This window comes from Physeter macrocephalus, chromosome 19, assembly GCF_002837175.3.
Source record: "Physeter macrocephalus isolate SW-GA chromosome 19, ASM283717v5, whole genome shotgun sequence".
Lineage (NCBI taxonomy): Eukaryota > Metazoa > Chordata > Mammalia > Artiodactyla > Physeteridae > Physeter > Physeter macrocephalus.
Window position 1 is genome coordinate 37,486,230 of NC_041232.1, and position 22,689 is coordinate 37,508,918.

The 22,689-nt window shown below is 39.1% G+C and overlaps 1 protein-coding gene across 1 annotated transcript in view; it reads left to right on the plus strand.

The window, feature by feature from the left end:
- Nucleotides 1–941: 941 nt before the first annotated feature.
- RIOK3 (RIO kinase 3) overlaps nt 942–22,689 on the plus strand; it is a 29,827-nt gene continuing 8,079 nt past the window's right edge. The window contains exons 1-9 of the mRNA XM_007127206.4: nt 942–1,188; nt 8,759–8,874; nt 9,494–9,639; nt 9,733–9,840; nt 10,027–10,136; nt 11,084–11,227; nt 11,934–12,061; nt 20,527–20,724; nt 21,947–22,106. Coding sequence (XP_007127268.1) covers nt 1,126–1,188; nt 8,759–8,874; nt 9,494–9,639; nt 9,733–9,840; nt 10,027–10,136; nt 11,084–11,227; nt 11,934–12,061; nt 20,527–20,724; nt 21,947–22,106 — 1,173 coding nt within the window. The 5' untranslated portion in view covers nt 942–1,125. The remainder of the gene's footprint in view (nt 1,189–8,758; nt 8,875–9,493; nt 9,640–9,732; nt 9,841–10,026; nt 10,137–11,083; nt 11,228–11,933; nt 12,062–20,526; nt 20,725–21,946; nt 22,107–22,689) is intronic.

The following is a 22,689-nucleotide window of genomic DNA, read 5'->3' on the forward strand; positions in this document are numbered from 1 at the left end:
TGGGAATAACCTGCATCTGCTCTACTCCTAAAACCCTTAAGGAGTTCACTCACACTCTCTCTCTGAGGTGAAGTTCACTTAACATAAAATTAACCATTTCAAAGTGTAAAATTCAGTGGCATTGAACAGATTCACGATGCTGTGCAACTATCAACTGATATCAAGTTCCAAAACAGTTTCATCACCCCAAAAGAAAACCCTTTACCCGTTAAGCAGTCACTCCTCGTTTCCCTCCTCCCCACCCCATTCCCTGGCAACCACCAGTCTGATTTCTGTCTTCATTGATTTACCTATTCGGGATTTTTCTGGTCACGTTATGAAAATCTCCCTACAAAATACTGAATCAAAACTCTGTGCTTCCAATGCAGGGGTCGTGGGTTGGATTCCTGGTTGGGGAACCAAGATCCCACACGCTGCGGGGCGGGGCCCAAACCAAAACCAAAAACAAAACCTTTTATTATGCAGTTCTCTTTTTGCTCGAAGTTACATAACACATTTTACAAAATTTCACATTCCACGCCCCGCCTCCTTCCGACAACTGCAATAAAAACAAAACCCGACCGTCTTCTTCAGTCTCTCCTCTCTAAACCTGTCATTTTCTGTCTCCCATACCATCCCAGTTTAGAATTCACCCGGGAAATAATGCATGAACAGAGAGCCTGATTTGCTTGTTTATTTATAGTCCACGCAGTTGGATTCCGTTCAACGAGATCCAGCTGCCCTCTCGGGCAACCGGGTAGGCGGTTCAGGGACAGGATAGAGCCTGGCCAGAGGAAGCCACACCCATCCGCTGCTCTCCCGGGCAAGGGCGGTCGCCACCACCAGTCCCAGGCGCCGGGCAGCGACCGGAAGTGCTGTCCGCCGGGGGCGGGGAACGGTGACCCAACGCGGAGCCCGGGGCGGCGGCCAATCGGAAGCTAGCATTCCAGCGTAGAGGGCGGAAGAGAAGAGATCTAGTTCCGGACGCGGCTGTCGCCGCCGCCGCCGCTGCAGCCGCCATCTGTCATCTCAGCTCCGGCACCAGCACCCCGTCGCCCGTACCCCGCTGCCTGTCTCCTCGGCGGAGGCTGCTTCCCGGTCCTGCTACCTCTCTGCTCTGTTCTCGTCGCTGACTTCTTCCCCTTCATGGATCTGGTAGGAGTGGCATCCCCTGAGCCCGGGCCGGCAGCGGCCTGGGGACCCAGCAAGGTGAGTGGCGGTCGGGACTGACGTACCTGCCACAGTCTCCTGGGCTTGTCCTCTCGGAAGGCCCGGAGAGGATGGCAGGCGCCGAAGCTGCTCCGCAGGCGATTCGGGAAGTTCTGGGCGGGACCCTGACCACCTCGGAACGGGGGACGGGCGGCGAGGCTGCAGGGCTCGGGATGGGAGAGGCAGGGAAGGGGCACAGGCTACCAGAGTCCACCCTGGGCGGTTTGGAGTCTCCGTCTAGTTTTACACCTTGATTTCTGAACCTCCGTAACATATATTTGGGCAGGACTCGCTTAAAGGTGCTGACGTTTGACGGAAAACAATCGCGAACTTGTTTTTCACCGGCCACATGAATCAGTCCAGTTATACACAGAAAGCCCGACAGAAAGGTGGTTTAGGAAGCTGTTTCCTTAACTTGGCAAGCGTGGTTATCCTACTTGGGCAGTTTCTTGTTTTTGAAGTAGTAAAAGATAAATCCAGGCGCACCCTCCCTCGGCTCCAGGCTAATTCTCAAGTGTTTACATACTGTTAAGACGGTAAATTCTCATTTGCGTGGGTTTTAACGTTTAAGCTTTTCCTTGTAATGGCCAACTGAAATGTTTATTTCACATTTGGTTTCTGGTTTCAGGCTGCTTCTTTTCATGATACTTTCATTAGAAGGATGAAAAGGTTCTTTTGCCACTTTATGGAGGGTTTACTTGAAAGCAAAAGTGGGTCAGTTGGGATTTTGTGTTCCTCAAATTAAGGTTGTAAAGGTTTTTTTAACTTCATAATGGTTCTTTTTTGATTTAATGGACATATAACAACATATTTAAGGTGTACAGCATAATGATTCAATATGTGTATATACTGCAAAATGCTCACCCCAATAAGTCTGGTTAACATACAGGATTACAATTTTTTTTCTCGTGATGAGAACTTTTAAGGTTTACTGTCTTAGCAACTTGCAAATATATAGTACAGGATTATTAACTATAGTCACCATGCTGTGTATGACATCTCATGCCTTATTTATTTTGCAGCTGGAAGTTTCTACCTTTTGACCACCTTTACCCATTTCATGCACTTCTTTATATGCTAATACAGAACATTTGTTCCATATAAAGGGTCACTCATGACTCTTATTAGATCTTCAGACTAGGTCTTAACAGAAAGTGGGGGAAATAAGTAGCTTTTAGGTAAAGAAAATTTTTATAAAAGTTCTTACACAACCGTAGAGAGAATCTAAAATATTCCATTGGCAAATGTGGTTACATCTCTGTGTTACTTTGCGTATTTTTTTCTTTCAAGGCTTTGTTTACAAGGCCAAGGTGAGTAGACATAAAAGGATGAAATCAGTAGAGAGATACTAGTAAATATATACTTTACATGTTAAATTCCTCCAGGTAAGCATCTATAAAGCTTGTAAAAATGTCAGATGAAACAAACGTTGCTTAGAATACCTAACCTCAGAACAAACTTACAAAACTAATTCAGTAATAAAATATTTGATATCAGTCATATTTTCATTTAAGTGTACATCATCAGAACTATAAAATTTCATTTTCATTGTTCAACAAAAAATCATCTTGGGGTTTATTGGTGTTCTTTTGAAAAGACAGCATTTTCATAGAAAGATGCTACAAGTATTACTTAATCATTTCCTTCTCTAACCTCTTGAAAGACTGAAGTGATTATAGAAGCCTTTGTGGAGGAGGTAGAGGTTTGAGGAAAGTCTTGGAAAATGGAAAGAATATTAAAGGCTGGCAGTTCTCTAAACTTTTCCATCAGGACTTCTTTACACTCTTAAAAAACATTGAGGACTCCAAGAATTTTTGTTTATATTGGTTATATTTATGGATATTTGTCATATCAGAAATTAAAACTGAGATATTGAAAAATGTTTATTAAGTGATTATGTTAATATAAATAACATTTTTATATTAAAAAAAAACTATTTTCCAAAACAAAAAATTAGTGAAGAGTAGTATTGTTTTGTATTTTTGCAAATCTCTTTAATGTCTGACTTAATAGAAAACAGCTGGATTCTCATAGCACCTTTTTTCTTCAATCTGTTGTGATATGTGTTAGTTGAAGTATATGATGAAAGTCTATCTTAACAAATATGTAGATTATAGCAGGCATAATTGAAGATGGGTAATAAGAGCATGGTAGACGCACTAAGAACAAACTGAGTTAATCTCTAAAAATGCACATTTTAAAAAATGTATTAAAAAAAGTATTGAAGTATAGTTGATTTACAATTGTGTTTAATTTCTGCTGTACAGCAAAGTGACTTAGTTACACATATACATACATTCTTTTTTTAAAAAAATTTATTTATTTCTCTAAAAATGCACATTTTAAAAAATGTATTAAAAAAGTATTGAAGTATAGTTGATTTACAATTGTGTTTAATTTCTGCTGTACAGCAAAGTGACTTAGTTACACATATACATACATTCTTTTTTTAAAAAATTTTATTTATTTTATTATTTTTGGCTGCTTTGGGTCTTCGTTGCTGCGCGCGGGCTTTCTCTAGTTGCAGCGAGCGGTGCTACTCTGTTGCGGTGCGTGGGCTTCTCGTTGCGGTGGTTTCTCTTGTTGCAGAGTACGGGCTCTAGGCGTGCGGGCTTCAGTAGTTGTGGCACACGGGCTCTAGGGTGCAGGCTCAGTAGTTGTGGGGCACGGGCTTAGTTGCTCCGCGGCATGTGGGATCTTCCTGGACCAGGGCTCGAACCCGTGTCCCTGCATTGGCAGGCGGATTCTTAACCACTGCGCCACCAGGGAAGCCCAACATACATTCCTTTTTATATTCTTTTCCTTTATGGTTTATCACAGGATATTGAATATAATTCCCTGTGCTATACAGTAGGACCTTGTTGTTTATCCATCATTTATATAATAGTTTAAAATGCACATTTATATCCTCAGCCTACTTACTACCTTTGAAAATTTTAGAAAACATAAGAATACACATGCACACATTCTAGTAGCCACCAGAGTGCTGCCATCATATGTGATACAGACTCTGGAAAACTTCACTCCACACTTTTGAGAGAATGAGAATGGAAAAGACAAAAACTATCTTAGAACTATTATGAGAATAAATTTGACCTCTTAGACACCCTGAAAGGGACTTGGGGTCCCCAGTTACAAAATCCCAAGCTGCTGTTATGAACAAAGAATTTTAGGGAATATTCCAAGAAGGGAGAATTGACAAACTGAAGGCAAAAGTGAGGAAGTGTGTAGCTCTGTTAGAAAGAGCTGTAACAAATGGATTAGTGGTACTCCTCAAAACTGTCAAGGTCGCCAAAAACAGAGTCTGAGAAACTCACAGCCAAGAGGAGCCTAAGGAGACATGATAGCTATATGTTATATGGTATCCTGGATGGTATCCTGGAATAGAAGAGGGACGTTAGGGGAAAACTAAGGAAATCTGAATGAAGTATGCACTTTAGTTAATAATAATGATTTGGTTCATTAATTGTGACAAATGTACAGTATTAATACGGGGAAGCTGGGTATGGGATATCTGGGGACTCTGTACAATCTTTGTAATTTTTCTGTAAATCTAAAAATACTCTAAAATTGAAAGTTTAAAAAAAAAAAGATTAGTGTTGTTGTACAGACCCAGATCACGTTTTGCAGAGATCCTTGTTTTGAGAAGTAAAATTACCCACTTAAATATTTTGCCTAGATTATGTCTTCTACCTGCATGCATGAGCAGAAAAGGGACCTTCCTGTGGGGTTATGGTTCTGTTGACTTGCTTCAAGTTGAGGACCGAATTTGTTTTATTATGTGCCTCCTTCATGTTTGCTTTTTTTTTTTTTTTTTTTTTTTTTTTTCAGTTTACTTGATTCTTTCCCCATAGTTGTGTGCAGTAAAACCTTAAAAAAAAAAGTGGGATGGGCAGCTGGGGATGCATCTTTAGGAGTAGAAGGAAGAGGGAATGATTTCCCACTAATCTGCAGCCAGCCAGATGTGGGAGAATGGTAGTTGTTATGACCCCAAGTTGCTGAGTTTAGTTGCGGCAGTTTCCCAGAGGAGAGGAAAACGGTGGGTGAGGGGTCTTCAGCAAACCGGAATCAGGGAGCTAGTGATGGGCTTGATAGATGTCATTTAAAGCAGAATAACTAACTGGAAAGGATTGTGTGGAGTTTCCCATCAGATCTTGATGCAGTGGGAAGTTTATGTTGGTGAAGGGAGTAGTGGGAAAGGACGTTGGATCGCTAGGATAGAGCAAGATGATGAAGGGCCTTTTACTCTTATCTCCTTAGATTTATTATTATTTAAACATTTGGCAGAGTTTCTCTGTTCACAAGGAGTGTTTGACTTACTGAAGAGTTGCAAGACGACGACACAGGAATCCCCCCTGTACACCCCCTGGTGCCCATTTGTGGGAGGAGCCCCCAGTGCCTTTTCTAAGCCCCCCTCAGGGTGGTGAACCGCTTGTGCCTGTGGAGGACTGTCCCTGCCCGGCAGCTCTCCCTCCAGCCCAGAACATTTTATGGAGGGATTTTGGCTACTGGTTTGAAGAGTTTGGATTTGATTTCAAAGTATAGAAGTTGGCACACTTTCGGAAGTCTTTACTTATTTATCCCACCCAAGGAAATTGTCTCAGTGTGAGGTTGCCCAGCTGAGCCTGTCAGCAGAGGTGCAGGGAAGTACAGCTCTAGAGTCTGAGGCTCCGAGGAGCAAGGTGAGTAGGAGTGGGCAGTTAGGGTGTCTTGGTGCCCTCTTGGTTTCTATGTGTTTCCCTTTCTGATTCAGTCTATCGTGGGGGTAGGCAAATCTCTGCCACAAAATAACAGTTACTGCCTCTGATTTTTGCCTCTCCGAGAGATTTTCCACTGATGTTTTAACACCTTAGAATTGATGGACTGCTGGCAAGAGACTAGAAGCATCAGAAGTGAGTGGGCAGGGACTTCCCTGGTGGTCCAGTGGCTAAGACTCTGAACTTCCACTGCAGGGGGCACGGGTTCCATCCGAGGTTGGGGAACTAAGGTCCCATATGCCATGTGGCACGGCCAAAAACAAAACAGAAGAAATGGGTGGGCAAAGCGGCTGACTGCAAGGTGGAGAGAAGGACTTTAAAATAGGAGGGGTGTAGAAAGGCACCAGACCTCTACCGCCTAGGCACAGCCTGGCAGTTCCATGAGATATCTCCGGGTTTCCTTTTGGCACATCTTGTTCAGTACATACTTGAATGCCTCTTTATGTCTGAAGCTCTACACTGGACTCTGAGAATGAGAAGACCTTCCTTGCCCTTCAAGGGGCTCTTGCTGTGTTGTGGCTGATGCATTTAACTATCTAACACTGATATGGGAAGATAAAGGAAAGGATCTAATTTTGTCTGATAAAACTGAGATAACCCTATGGAAGAGCTGACACTTAATTGGGCGAAATAGAGAAGGAAGAAAAACCTTTGAGAGAGGAGGGGATGTGTGAGGGGTGAAAGGCATGGAAGGGTGAAAGTATGCCACATTTAGCATTTAATTAGTGTTGCCAGAGTATGGGATAGGTGAGAGTCAAGACTGGAAGGATAAATTAGGTCAAGCTGTGAAGGGCATTCCTTACTGAGAAATTTGGATTTTAGACTGCAGGCAGTACAGCAATTTGCTTCTCCCATCCCAGGCCAAGGTGCTTAGGGAAGCAGTATAGCAAAACACTGAGAGTGCAGCCTCTTAAGCCCTACTGCCTTGGTTCAAATCTCAGCACTTCCATCAACAGTGTTATCTTGGGTTAAAAAACTTTTCTGTGGCTCAGTTTCTGAATCTATAAAATGGGGATGATATTGCAAGTACTCCAGTGTGTCACTTAATCTATGTAAGTTAGGTGTATTTAGCCAATATAGAGAATATCCCCGTGGTGCCTGTTATGCTACTGTTAGTCATTGCAAAATGTGATTGACAGTTCTGAGCTAGAGAATAGTTATTTGCCTTTCGGAACCTGGATTTTGATCAGACCAAGCATTTCTAGGCTAAGAGGTAGCATTTTATCTTCTACCTAGAAGATGCAGAAGCAAGTCAGCAGAGTCATGTGGCCAAAAGATGAGCTATATTCTCCAGATTACAGAGAGCTTCAAGATTACAGACCTCAAAATCCTCACCAGGAGAGTGCTCAGTTGCTGACAAGATCTGAGTCAGTGAAAGTCATACCACACCTTGAGGAATCCTCCCTGTTGTTTCCAGGCCTGGCCTTATACAAGGCCAGAACAATTCTGCAATAGGCTAGTATAGGTGAGGGCTGGGGGCATCTCACCTGTCTCGGGGTGAGACTAGATAAAACTTGATTCTGATTCACTTAGGCATAAATATAATGATCATTTATCACCCTTATGTGCTTCACCCTAACAGTTTGAACCAAATAAATCCCTAAACTTCAACGTTATGGAACTGGAGCAAGAGTAAGTTGCCCAGTTATCCCTGGGAGTCACCCCAGCAGGCCCTTAGACCAACTAGAGGGCCTGTACTGGCTAAACTTGATTAAACAATTTTGTGACCAAAACACCATCATATGCTATATTCTAAATTAGACTCTCAGTAATAGTTAAGGAATGAGTTTGGATTTTATCCTAAAGGCAGTGGGAAACATTAAAACAATAAAGAGCTTTAAGTAAGGAACTGAACCAATCAGATCTGTGTTTTAGAAAAACCATTACGCTGTGGTGTGGAGAATGGAAGCAAGCAGAAGATGAGTTAGGAGGCTCTTATAGTAGCCCGGTGATGGGAGGATGATACCTTGGAAAGGGGATAGAGAGCTGGGCAGGTTCAAGAGATACTTAGACATCTTATTCAGTATTAACGGTCTTAATCACTAGACTATCAAATGGAATCATTTGCTGCTGCTAAGTAAAGCCTGCCCCCCTCAAAAATTAGGAATTGTGAAGTAAACCTACGGTTTGTACGTATTTCAAGAGGGCTGAGATGGTGATGCCATTGAGGAGGGCTGAGTGGCTGGCCGCTCTAGAAGAGTCTCACAGAGTATTACTTTGCTCTAGTAGTATTGTTTCAAGAATCTATTTCTCAGCTTCCAAAGTTCAGAAATATAGGATTCATTGTTTGTTATTGCTGTTTTTATTTTGGCATATTCCAAGGTGTCTTGAAAGGGGCTGCCGCACACTTTTTACATGTAGAAGACTTACTGCTTAAATTAGAAGGAAGTGTAACTTCTAAGTGGGCTTTGAATTGTAGTAGTTGGTATAGCCTGTTCCTGTAAGAGAATCTACCCAGAAGCCAAACTATAAGCAGAAGGTTGCTTGATGAGCATGGAATCAGAACAAGGGGCATTACACGAACTCATTGGCTAGTCAGTGATGCTAGAGTAGTAGCCTGTGCTTCCCCTCAGCTATAAGGACATACCCACCAAGCAGGCTAGAGAGTGCTTTTGGCTGTTGTAGTTTAGGTTTATCTTTGATTAGATTTGAGCTGGGATATATTTTTACTTTTAAGATGATTTCTGCAAAAAAGGTAAGCATTCCTTTTGAGTTCATTTAGATAGTCTAATTCTCAAAAGATAGCCTTATTTCCAAGTTTGGAAAGTACTTTAAGTTCATTATTATGAATTCAGTTGCCCTTTTTTTTATAGTGTCCATGGGCTACCCCTCAAAATACAATATCTTGTTCTTTGTCTGATGTAATGAGTGAACAGTTGGCTAAAGAATTGCAGCTGGAAGAAGAAGCTGCCGCTTTTCCTGAAGTTGCGTAAGTAAAATCCATAGAGACTCTTATTTTATCTAGCAGCTTGTTATAACAGTCTTAGGATTTGGTTAGTGATTGTCATGACAAATGATTCAGAAATACATTTAGAAAAGCAGTGCAATAGAAAGAGCACTGTATTGGGAGTTCACTGATACATGGGTTTTGGTCCTAATTTTGTGACTAGTTTTCAGTATTATCTTGGGCAAACCACTCTGTTTCTCTGGGTTTTAGTCATTGCAACAGTTGAACTCTATTATCAAATAGATTAAAAAATAGTGAAGTAGGGTACAGTTTTGATCAAATGTTTGTTGTTTATCTTTTCATATATATGTTATCTCTCCTTTGATCAGAACACAGAACGAATGAATTTTGGGTCTGTTTGGTTTTTACTATAGGCCCTTTAGCTTTCTCTTGAAGCTCTTCTAATCCTAGTTGGTGCTTTCACAGGTGCCTGCTATTGGTCAGAGGGCAGCTGGGCAGGAGAGGGTGAAGGGTTTGGTAAAGTTTTTTTCCATTGTTTCTTCAATACAGTTAACACTGAAAAGGCACATCTCACCCATAACTGGTAGTGTCTCTTTATACAAGCACATTATATTAGTCTATACTGCTTTATTTTGAATAGCGTTGCTGAAGGACCATTTATTACTGGAGAAAACATTGACACTTCCAGCGACCTAATGCTGGCTCAGATGCTACAGATGGAATTTGACAGAGAATATGATGCACAGCTTAGGCGTGAAGAAAAAAAATTCAATGGAGATAGCAAAGGTACTATGACCTTATTGTGTCAACTCCATTGGGTGGTAGAAAACACTTGTAATGTGCCCCTAAATAAATCTTCAACTATTTTTGCCTTTTAAGTTTCCATTTCCTTTGAAAATTATCGAAAAGTACATCCTTATGAAGACAGTGATAGCTCTGAAGATGAGGTTGACTGGCAGGATACTCGTGATGATCCCTACAGACCAGGTATCAGTGCTTTTATTTTCTGGGGGCATAGAACGGGGATGTAGGAAGACTAAGTATTTTATATTTGTCTTTGAATCTCATTTGGTAATTTACTGTTAGATTCAAATATCTTTTTCAGATAATAGTGAATGCAGCAATTTAGTCTTTGCTATTTTTACATACTTGGCTTGTCTTAATCGCCTTTAGCAAAACCAGTTCCTACTCCCAAAAAGGGTTTTATTGGAAAAGGAAAAGACATCACCACCAAACATGATGAAGTAGTATGTGGGAGAAAGAATACAGCCAGAATGGAAAATGTAAGTTACAGAAGTATTACTCTGAATCAAAAGTTTTATTGGAATAAGTTAAAAACATAGCATTCTAAATACAATATCTTTAAATTTCTAAAAATATCCTTCGTCCTTTCTAAAGATATTTTAGATGACAGTATAGCAATACCATGGAAACTGAGCCACTAATGAGAATATAATGTACCTCAGAATAAAATCCTACATCAATATTAAGAAAACTAGTTTGATTTACATTGATTCTAAAATTAAGAAGTGGTTCTTCTGAGAGTAACATTTGTTTTTCAGCATCTTATTTTCCATAAAATACCCGAGAAAAAGATAACAATGATCACCATTGTTATCTTTTTCTCGGGTATTTTATAAGAATGGGAGATAAAAATACTTTCTACTGTATACCCTGTTATAATTTTTGAATTTTTTATCTTGTGCCTGAACTACCCCTGCAAAATCAGAAACACAATGTAATTTTTTAAAAATAGGAGAAAAAGAAAAATGGCATTTTTTTCCTCCTTCATAACTATTGTGGTTAATATAAAACATTTAGACTTTAGAATACAAATACTTGTTAAGTAAACATATTCTAGAAATAATCCAGATCTGACTCTAGAACAACCCTGTCCAGTAGAACCTTCTGTGATAATAGAAATGTTCTGTGTCAGTGCTGTCTAATATGGCAGCCATATGTGTTTGGATGTTTTCTATGCATATAATAAAGCCTCCCTTCCTTTGGGATACAGTTTCTTAAAAAGCCTTGTTTCCCTTTCTATTGGGCTTACCAGTGAGTTATTTTGCTTTTTTTCCTCTGTAATACCTGTGGGTTCTGCTTTCATAGCATTATCATCTATTGAGTAGAAAACCCAGTCCATGTAAAACTGATTTTCTCATTGTTTTTTGTTTTCACTGTCCCCATTTTAAAGTACTCAGATGCTAATTTTTCTTCTTCTTTTTGGCAGTTTGCACCTGGGTTTCAGGTAGGAGATGGAATTGGAATGGATTTAAAGCTATCAAACCATGTTTTCAATGCTTTAAAACAACATGCCTACTCAGAAGAACGTCGAAGTGCCCGCCTCCATGAGAAAAAGGAGCATTCTACTGCAGTAAGTATTCTTAACGTTTTTGTTTCTGTTTTTTTAGTGGAAAGATTCATATTAGAAAACTTCATGTTTGGGGGAAAAACAAGGTGAAACTTCATGTTTGATATTTTTTTCATGAGATTGACTTCTCAAATCAAAGATGTAAATAAAACCCAAGTAACTTTGCCATTTGACTTTTCCGATTTCATGTAGTGGTTATTAATCACTTATTCAAAACTAACATTTCAGTGGTCATAATTAATTCGGACTGTATAGTTTACATTGCATATGAAAAGTTGTTTCCTGTCATGACATTATAAATATGTTATTATATGTTATTATATGTTATAAATATAACTTAATAGTCTATAATGTTTTACCTTAACAAAGATAGTATATAATATCTTGAGAATAATTTTTAAACCTTTAGAAAAGCAAACTAATGGTGAGTACATTAGGAGAGCTGTTTAAACTTTGGAGATAAAATTTTGACTAAGCTAGAGTCTGATTTTTAATGGTTCTTTTAGATATTCACTTTCAAAGACATTAGAGTTGCAGAAATGAATTGTATCTTGACAGCACTCTTTTAAGAGCCTGTTGTATATACACCTAGGTAAATTAATAATAAAGGTTAAAAAATGTATATTTTGAATGTTAGATATTAGAAATGGCTCAGAAAATGTTTTGTGATTGCCAGTTATTTTCACTTACAGTGCTTTATCTTTTGCAGGAAAAAGCAGTTGATCCTAAGACACGTTTACTTATGTATAAAATGGTCAACTGTGGAATGTTGGAGACAATCACTGGCTGTATTAGTACAGGAAAGGAATCTGTTGTCTTTCATGCATATGGAGGGAGGTAAATGAGCAAAATACAATACCATCATATCAAGAAAAGCTTAGCCCCTTCTCCCTGATATTAATGGATTTATACAAAATCAGAGTTCATTCTGCATGGCAAACAGTAATTTTTAAAGTGTTATTGTAGGAAGTCTCAGCAATATAGGAATGTATAGAGAAAAACACAACCAGAGGAGTTCCCTGGTGGTCTAGTGGTTAGGATTCAGCTCTTTCACTGCTGTGGCCCAGGTTCAATCCCTGGTCGGGGAACTGAGATCCTGCAAGCTGTGCGGTGCAGCCAAAAAAAAAAACCCCAAAAACCGACAGTCATCCCAATTCTGCCATCCAGAGATAACCATTAATGATTTTGTATAGACTCCTCCAGTCTTTTTTCTTTGAATATATTATATTTCACATTATTGTAATTATACCATAACATACAGGCAGCTGTAAGTGGCATAGCAAAATCTGAACCTGAGTTTGCCTCAAAACCCACGTCTTTCCACTGTGGGACCCTTTGGTACCAGATTGGGAGGGCCATACTTAGATCAGTTACCAGTTCCTACCCTTTTAATAATGATTTCCTTATTTAAAGTAATGTCTTTAAAGATCTTATACCATTTTAGAGCTTACCCACTTTTCTTTTGTTGTGAGGGCTTAGTTGAGTAAAGGATGGTATGAGGAAGAGAAAAAATTTTAAACGTGGATGCTGTTGAAAGGACGTGCTGAAGCCAGGAATATGAAGTCATCTGGTTACTTAGCTTTGAAGTCTTACTAGTTCAGCAAGGCTTACTAGCTCAGCTATTCCTTTACCTGAACATTATTTATAAACAAAAATGTTAAAATAGATTACAGATTATTCTAGTTTTTTTTTACGTTTAGAAGGTATTTATTGTATACTTAAGGGGATTCAAACAATTATTGGGCAAGTTCTTGTCTTTGGTTTTCTTATTTAACTAGTCTCCCTTTCTAAATGAGACATATACATATAATTATGTATTGAATTATACTAAGTTCCGAAATGAAAGGGATAAAATGAATTTTAGGATAAAATGGCTCAACGTTTTTCAAGCAACGTGATCTGGAGCAATTTACTAAATGTCATTTAAAAACTGACCCTTGGGCTTCCCTGGTGGTGCAGTGGTTGAGAGTCCGCCTGCCGATGCAGGGGACATGGGTTCGTGCCCCCGCGGCTGGGCCCATGAGCCATGGCTGCTGAGTCTGTGCGTCCGGAGCCTGTGCTCCGCAACGGGAGAGGCCACAACATGAGAGGCCCGCGTACCGCAAACAAGCAAACAAACAAACAAAAAAAACCTGACCCTTACCTCATACGATTTTGTTGGGGGTAAATGAAATCATGTTTTATAATACCTGGTATATATTAATTTTAGTAAACATTTATTTTTTTCTGGCTTTAAGCTCTGTTGCCCTCTTTCCAAATTTCAATTGAGCATTCCCTGAGACCAGGCAAACATAACTTAATTGCACAAATTATTTTAAAATGAAAGATTGCTCATGGTAGAAATTAAACTGTACAGAAAGGATTAAAATGAAGGTAGCCTTCATCTTACCAACTGTCGCCCCACAGGTTTTTCCTCTAAGGGCAACTAATAGTTTTTAGTCTAGCCTTCCAGAAATTTTTATGCATGTATTTCTTATTTTGTTTGTACAAAAGAGATTATATTCTGCATTCAGCATCTTCATTTTTCAGTTAATATATCTTATATCCTTTTATATTACTGGTTTATATCATACCAGTTTTATAGTAGAACATTCCATTTTGTGAATATATAGGAATATCTTTGTACGTATACTTTGGTGTACTTTTGCAAATAAATCCTTAAGCTAAATTCCTAACATTTAAAATTTCTGGGGCAAAGACTACATGCATTTTTTCCCCTTTCTGTTAAACAGTGGAAGGTCTTATTGAATGGAGAGTACCAGATTTTACTCACTGTTTGGGCCTCTGAGCTGGCTATTGTAGCAAGCAATGTTTCTTGATTTCTTTATTAAAAACTAAAGAAAAATTTTTTTCTTGTATGTCACACCAAAGACCAGAAATCTCGAATTTGTGTTTACATTTTAACGGTAGGGCAGATGCAATTTTCTCTACGAGCTAGTCAAATCCTCAGGTTGCGTACATTCTGAATGTCAGTAGGTATTGCCAGATTGCCCTATGAGAAAGTTAACCAGTTTATGCTACCACCAGCAGTATGAGCCTGTTTCCCTCATCCTCATCAGTGCCTAGTCTTATCAAACAATACTTTTTTTTGTCAGTGTGAAAGATGAAAAGTACCTTTTTAATATTTTGATGTGCATTTATTTAATTATGGTTAAGTTTTTTTTTTTTTGAGTGTATTGGCCTCTTATAGTCTATAATGTTTTACCTTAACAAAGATAGTATATAATATCTTGAGAATAATTTTTAAACCTTTAGAAAAGCAAACTAATGGTGAGTACATTAGGAGAGCTGTTTAAACTTTGGAGATAAAATTTTGACTAAGCTAGAGTCTGATTTTTAATGGTTCTTTTAGATATTCACTTTCAAAGACATTAGAGTTGCAGAAATGAATTGTATCTTGACAGCACTCTTTTAAGAGCCTGTTGTATATACACCTAGGTAAATTAATAATAAAGGTTAAAAAATGTATATTTTGAATGTTAGATATTAGAAATGGCTCAGAAAATGTTTTGTGATTGCCAGTTATTTTCACTTACAGTGCTTTATCTTTTGCAGGAAAAAGCAGTTGATCCTAAGACACGTTTACTTATGTATAAAATGGTCAACTGTGGAATGTTGGAGACAATCACTGGCTGTATTAGTACAGGAAAGGAATCTGTTGTCTTTCATGCATATGGAGGGAGGTAAATGAGCAAAATACAATACCATCATATCAAGAAAAGCTTAGCCCCTTCTCCCTGATATTAATGGATTTATACAAAATCAGAGTTCATTCTGCATGGCAAACAGTAATTTTTAAAGTGTTATTGTAGGAAGTCTCAGCAATATAGGAATGTATAGAGAAAAACACAACCAGAGGAGTTCCCTGGTGGTCTAGTGGTTAGGATTCAGCTCTTTCACTGCTGTGGCCCAGGTTCAATCCCTGGTCGGGGAACTGAGATCCTGCAAGCTGTGCGGTGCAGCCAAAAAAAAAAACCCCAAAAACCGACAGTCATCCCAATTCTGCCATCCAGAGATAACCATTAATGATTTTGTATAGACTCCTCCAGTCTTTTTTCTTTGAATATATTATATTTCACATTATTGTAATTATACCATAACATACAGGCAGCTGTAAGTGGCATAGCAAAATCTGAACCTGAGTTTGCCTCAAAACCCACGTCTTTCCACTGTGGGACCCTTTGGTACCAGATTGGGAGGGCCATACTTAGATCAGTTACCAGTTCCTACCCTTTTAATAATGATTTCCTTATTTAAAGTAATGTCTTTAAAGATCTTATACCATTTTAGAGCTTACCCACTTTTCTTTTGTTGTGAGGGCTTAGTTGAGTAAAGGATGGTATGAGGAAGAGAAAAAATTTTAAACGTGGATGCTGTTGAAAGGACGTGCTGAAGCCAGGAATATGAAGTCATCTGGTTACTTAGCTTTGAAGTCTTACTAGTTCAGCAAGGCTTACTAGCTCAGCTATTCCTTTACCTGAACATTATTTATAAACAAAAATGTTAAAATAGATTACAGATTATTCTAGTTTTTTTTTACGTTTAGAAGGTATTTATTGTATACTTAAGGGGATTCAAACAATTATTGGGCAAGTTCTTGTCTTTGGTTTTCTTATTTAACTAGTCTCCCTTTCTAAATGAGACATATACATATAATTATGTATTGAATTATACTAAGTTCCGAAATGAAAGGGATAAAATGAATTTTAGGATAAAATGGCTCAACGTTTTTCAAGCAACGTGATCTGGAGCAATTTACTAAATGTCATTTAAAAACTGACCCTTGGGCTTCCCTGGTGGTGCAGTGGTTGAGAGTCCGCCTGCCGATGCAGGGGACATGGGTTCGTGCCCCCGCGGCTGGGCCCATGAGCCATGGCTGCTGAGTCTGTGCGTCCGGAGCCTGTGCTCCGCAACGGGAGAGGCCACAACATGAGAGGCCCGCGTACCGCAAACAAGCAAACAAACAAACAAAAAAAACCTGACCCTTACCTCATACGATTTTGTTGGGGGTAAATGAAATCATGTTTTATAATACCTGGTATATATTAATTTTAGTAAACATTTATTTTTTTCTGGCTTTAAGCTCTGTTGCCCTCTTTCCAAATTTCAATTGAGCATTCCCTGAGACCAGGCAAACATAACTTAATTGCACAAATTATTTTAAAATGAAAGATTGCTCATGGTAGAAATTAAACTGTACAGAAAGGATTAAAATGAAGGTAGCCTTCATCTTACCAACTGTCGCCCCACAGGTTTTTCCTCTAAGGGCAACTAATAGTTTTTAGTCTAGCCTTCCAGAAATTTTTATGCATGTATTTCTTATTTTGTTTGTACAAAAGAGATTATATTCTGCATTCAGCATCTTCATTTTTCAGTTAATATATCTTATATCCTTTTATATTACTGGTTTATATCATACCAGTTTTATAGTAGAACATTCCATTTTGTGAATATATAGGAATATCTTTGTACGTATACTTTGGTGTACTTTTGCAAATAAATCCTTAAGCTAAATTCCTAACATTTAAAATTTCTGGGGCAAAGACTACATGCATTTTTTCCCCTTTCTGTTAAACAGTGGAAGGTCTTATTGAATGGAGAGTACCAGATTTTACTCACTGTTTGGGCCTCTGTGCTGGCTATTGTAGCAAGCAATGTTTCTTGATTTCTTTATTAAAAACTAAAGAAAAATTTTTTTCTTGTATGTCACACCAAAGACCAGAAATCTCGAATTTGTGTTTACATTTTAACGGTAGGGCAGATGCAATTTTCTCTACGAGCTAGTCAAATCCTCAGGTTGCGTACATTCTGAATGTCAGTAGGTATTGCCAGATTGCCCTATGAGAAAGTTAACCAGTTTATGCTACCACCAGCAGTATGAGCCTGTTTCCCTCATCCTCATCAGTGCCTAGTCTTATCAAACAATACTTTTTTTTGTCAGTGTGAAAGATGAAAAGTACCTTTTTAATATTTTGATGTGCATTTATTTAATTATGGTTAAGTTTTTTTTTTTGAGTGTATTGGCCTCTTAAGTTTCTTTTTCTTGTCAATTGCCTTGTTTAGCCTCTTCCATTTTCTGTTTTACTTAATGATACTTTGATATAATGAATGAGCTCCCTTTCCTTCTGGTGGAATTGGTATTGTTATCTGTACTTTGGCATTTGTAAATTAAAGCTAGAGAGCATTTGGTTTTCAGCAACTGAGAGTAAATATTTTTTAAAGTGTATGTTAGTTTTCTCTGCTACATAACAAGTTACCACAGATTTAGCAACTTAAAACAACACCTATTTATTATCTCATGGTTCCTGTTGATCAGAAGTTCGGGCAGGCACGGCTTAGCTGGGTTCTCTGCTCAGGCTTTCCCAGGGCTGCAATCTGCGTGTCAGCTGGGCTGCATTCCTTTCTGGACATAGGTTCCTCTTCCCTTGGCACAGTTCAGTTCCCTGCAGCTGTAGGACAGAGATCTCCACTTTTTGGTTGGCTGTCAGCCAGGGGCTGCTCTCAGCTCCTAGAGGCCCCTGCAGGTCCTGGTCATGTAGCCCTTTCATACAGCAGGTTACTTCTTCAAAACCGGCGGGAGACTCTCTGCCTTCAGTCTACTGAGACTGAGTCTTAGACAATGGAATGTAATCCTGGGCACTATACCATCACCTTTGCCATATAATGTAAGCTCTTCAAGGGAGTGGCTATCCCTCCCACACTCAAAGGGAGGGGCTTATACAGGGTTGTACACCAGGGGCTGGGATCTTGGGGGCCATTTTAGGTTCTGCCTGCCGCAAAGCTCTTCTGGGTTCTGTCACTCTCAGGTTGGCCAAGTAATCAACAGTTATTTGAATAGTAACATGTTCTAGATTTTTCAGGGAGTAAGTGTATAACATGTTTTCTTCTGTCAAAGAGCTTATGGTATAGCCAAGAGGAGAACGTTACAGTAAGAACCGTTATGGTCCATTAAAGATAATACGTAATAGAGTATGCAGTTAGACAAGTGAGACCTCGGGATAGGAATAGAGAACAGAAGACCATTTCCAGTCACATTCAAGGAAGAGGTCATGATGAAGTTGGATCTCAACCTGGATTTTAAAAATAGGTTAAAAAAAAAAAAAAGACAACCCTCCCCACCCCCCAGTACTGAGTGTAAAAAGCTAGTTGCAGAATATATGCAGTATATCTATTTAAATTTTTAGTTATACAGAATGTAACATACATGGTGGGTTTTTTGCGGTACGCGGGCCTCTCACTGTTGTGGCCTCTCCCGTTGCGGAGCACAGGCTCCGGACGCTCAGGCTCAGTGGCCATGGCTCACGGGCCCAGCCGCTCCGCGGCACGTGGGATCCTTCCTGACCGGGGCACAAACCCGTGTCCCCTGCATCGGCAGGTGGACTCTCAACCACTGTGCCACCAGGGAAGCCCCGATGGTTTTTTAAAAATGTATGTTTGTGGATACTTACGTATGTGTGTGTATCTTTTTAAAAAGACTAGAAGGCTACTATTGATGATTGTGATTGTCTCTAAAGAGTTGGAATGGGGACTGAAACTACCGGGGTGGTAAATAATCAAAGGGAACTTCAGCTTTATCTGTAAAGTTTAATTCTTTAAAAAAAAAAAAAAAAAAAAAAAGATGGGGTGGGGGAGGGGGTGCTGAAAATGGGAGGATTTAAATTTAGGTGATAAGATTTGTCAGTGAGGAAATTAGAAGGTATATATGTAGAGGTAATAAGATGTAAAACTGTGTAAGCAAACCAGAAATTGGTGAGGACCTTAAAAGCTAAGCAGAGGGATGTGTAATGTAGTGAGAAACACAGAAGGTTTTTTAGTAAGAGAATGACGAGATGAATCTTACAAATTAGATTTTATCCTAGAGACCTTCCAAGTTAGGGATCTCCTAAGTGGTGTTTTTGATAGGGCCTCATCTACCTATGGTTAAATTATTTCAGTGACAGGAAACTTACCATCTCAAAATCCAAAGACGTCTATTATAACATCTTTAAATTATTGGGAATTTCTTCCTTGTAAAGGATCTCTAGTCTGTCTCCCTGAAAATTGGTTCATTCATTCACCAAGTATTTGTGCAGCTTCCGTGTTCCAGGCTCTTCTAGGTGCTGGGGCTACAGCAATGTATGGTACAAGGAAGGTCCCTGCTCTCATAGAATGTGCTTCCTCCCCACCCCTCCCTTCAGTCCCCTTCCAGGACTATCAGATATGTGCTACGCAAATAGATAAAATAGGGTGATGTCATAGTGACTGGTTGACTGCTTTTTATCTGTAGGACAGGGGAACCTCTGATGAAGGTTTCGAAGGTGAGGTGTGTTTAGAAGGTGAGAGTGGACAGTCTGTGCTGTTGGATTGGATGTGGGGTGTGAGAGGATAGATTCTTGGCTAGAGCAGCTGGGTGGTGCCATTTACTGAGGTGAGAGACTGGGGATAGGCAGGTTTAGGGTACAGTTATCAGGAATTCTGTTTTGGGCATGATAAGTTTGAGATGCCTTCTCGACCTCCAACTGAAGTCGAGTAGGGATGAAATAAATGGGCCTGAATTTCTGGAGAAAGTCAGGACTAAGGATAGAAATGTAGCAGTTATCTGTATTTAGATGATATCTAAAGCCATGGAGCTAAGTCACACTTCTTAGGAAGAGAAGGCAGTTAGGAAGAGAGGGCGTTACTTAGAACCAGTTAGAGTGTGTACTGTAGCCTTCTGAGGCTACCTGGAGGAGGAGGAGTCTGCTGGGAAAATATGGTACCAGAAGGAGGGGATTGGGAGTTTGAGTCAGATTCTGTGCTCTAGATATAGTTCCTTTCTTTTCCAGATTAACATCCCTTCAGAGGTTCAAAGGTAAATCTTGTCTCTCCTTCCACCTTCCCCCTTTTGTTTGCACTGCCACCACCATGATTCAGACCCTCTCAGTGGCTTGCTGTTGTGAATTAGCATCCTAAGCGTTGTCTAGACTCTTTTGTTCCCTTCCATTGAGTTTTGCCTCTGAACCCATCCCAGGCAGACCATAGCTTATTTTAAAGTGTATAGGTCTTCACTGTTCCTCAAGTTTAATTCCATAGTCATTAAATGAAGATTATAATATGGGTTGTTGAAAACTGTTGAGAATTTATTTGAAAGTGCTTTATTAAAAAAGCTAAAACCTAGGGTTTTCTTAAGACCTCAAACTTGAAGGCTTAAAAAAAAAAAAACAACCCAAGGCTTGACATTCTCAGAGAAGGCAGATCCACTTTTATGTCATAAAATCTTTATTTTGAAATTGTTTTGTTATCTGGCGACTTGAACTGACTTAATGTTTGTTTCTTCCACTTAGCATGGAGGATGAAAAGGAAGATAGTAAAGTTATACCTACAGAATGTGCCATCAAGGTATTTAAAACAACCCTTAATGAGTTTAAGAATCGTGACAAATATATTAAAGATGATTTCAGGTTTAAAGATCGCTTCAGTAAACTAAATCCACGTAAGATCATCCGCATGTGGGCAGAAAAAGAAATGCACAATCTCACAAGGTAAAGAAAATCATTGTGCTAGAAGTCATCTTGGGTGATCACCTGTTTGTATTAGGCCTACCAGCCAGGCAAAAAACCCACACTTTCTTTTAAATTCATTTATAGAAAGTAGGAAAGGCCTTGAAATTCTAGTGCTTAAGGAGAGTTTCTGTAAGAAAACATTTCCATGTATATAACCTGAATTCATACTTGTAGGATGAAAAATCCATTTTGTTTTTCTTTCCTCAGTAAAGTTTGAGGGAAATTAAGTCATTTTCAACTGAAGATACTTTGTTATATATCTAAACGCTATCTTTTCCAGTTTCCAGTTAGGCATATTACAAATAATGATTTCCTTTTTTGTTTCAGAAAATGTTTATTCCATCTAATGTTTGTTCATTTGGTGAGGGCAGGGATTTACCAGTCAAATTGCATTTTGCTTTAATTTATTAGACTTGTTTCTCAATTCTTTACACAGAATTTATCAAGGAATTTGTTTTGTCAACCAAGAAATTAATAATCTTTTTTAACATACAAACCTGCCCACATCTGAACCATGAAAGCTTTTAATTTTAGTTTGCTTTTCCTAAGGATGTTTTCTTTCAAAAGTAATTATCTATGTTTATTAGCTGCAAAAGTCGTCTACTTAGTAGGACTTCTAATTAGAATAATTTCCTAAGAGGTCTTGCTGCCCTCCAATCTCTTTTCTGGATTAGTAAGATCTCATCACTGCCTTTCTTAAAATTTTTCAGCGGCTCCCATAGTCTTTGGTGTAAAGTTCAAAGTCATCTTGCGATGTGGAGCCTGCCTGTCTCTGTAGCCTAAACCCACATTGCCCTTCCTCCTACTCATGATCCAGCTGTGTTGATTTATACACACTCCCCGCATGGACTGTGCTCCTGGACTCCTCTGTGCATCTCCACAGCATCTCCCCACAGCGTCTTCCCACAGTTTGAACCTGGCTTATTCCTATTTGCCTGCTTCTTCCTTGATGCCTCCTACCCCCACCTCTGCCAGTGCATGTACCACATTGCACTGTAATCATCTTCTCACTTGTCTATTGTTTTCACCAGGCCGCAGGCTCCGTGAGGGCAGAGGCTATTCTTACTGCCTTTGCCTTCCAGCATTCCCCAGATTACAACATAGTGCCCCCTCATTGCAGGACCTCGTTAGATATTTGTTGAATAAATGAAATTTCCTCTCCTTCTGATCTTTACATTCTTAATCATTTCTTTCTGTATAGAATGCAGAGAGCTGGAATTCCTTGTCCAACAGTTGTGCTACTAAAGAAACACATTCTGGTTATGTCTTTTATTGGCCATGATCAAGTTCCAGCCCCTAAATTGAAAGAAGTAAAGCTCAGCAGTGAAGAAATGAAAGAAGCCTACTATCAAACTCTTCACGTAAGTTGTGCCTTTCAGACCATTTACACACCAACTTTAAACAATATTTCCTCTAAACTAAAAAAGAAATTCCTAAAATAGTACTGTTTTAAGGTGATAGAACGAGGACGAACTGAAGTTTGTGAAGGAATGTTAATATTGAAGAGTTGTCTTTATATTAATATGCGTATGTCTTGAGTTGTTTTAGGAAAATCATAGTGGAGAAAGTGAAGGCTCAGTTGTTAGCATTAATGACATAGAAGCCAGAAGCTATTATTGACAAAACTTCGTTAAATAAAACTTGATGTTACTATATTTAGTAGATATAGTGCCTCATTAGTTTGTATGCCTTCTTGAAACAGTGAAGGAAATACCTTTCCTGTTGGGAAATTAGAGGGAAGCAGATTTGGTCAATAAAAGTAAGTGATGATGAAAAGAAGATAGTAAGGAGTGGTTTCTCCATCTGTGCAGGCATTAGAGTTGGGAGGCACTTGTCAGGAGTCTTGAGGAAGCTATTTATGCTTTGGGACAGCAACGAAATTCAATCTGGGGTCCTTCAAGCTTAAGAAAATGCTCCTCATGTTGTTGTTATTCCTCTGTATTG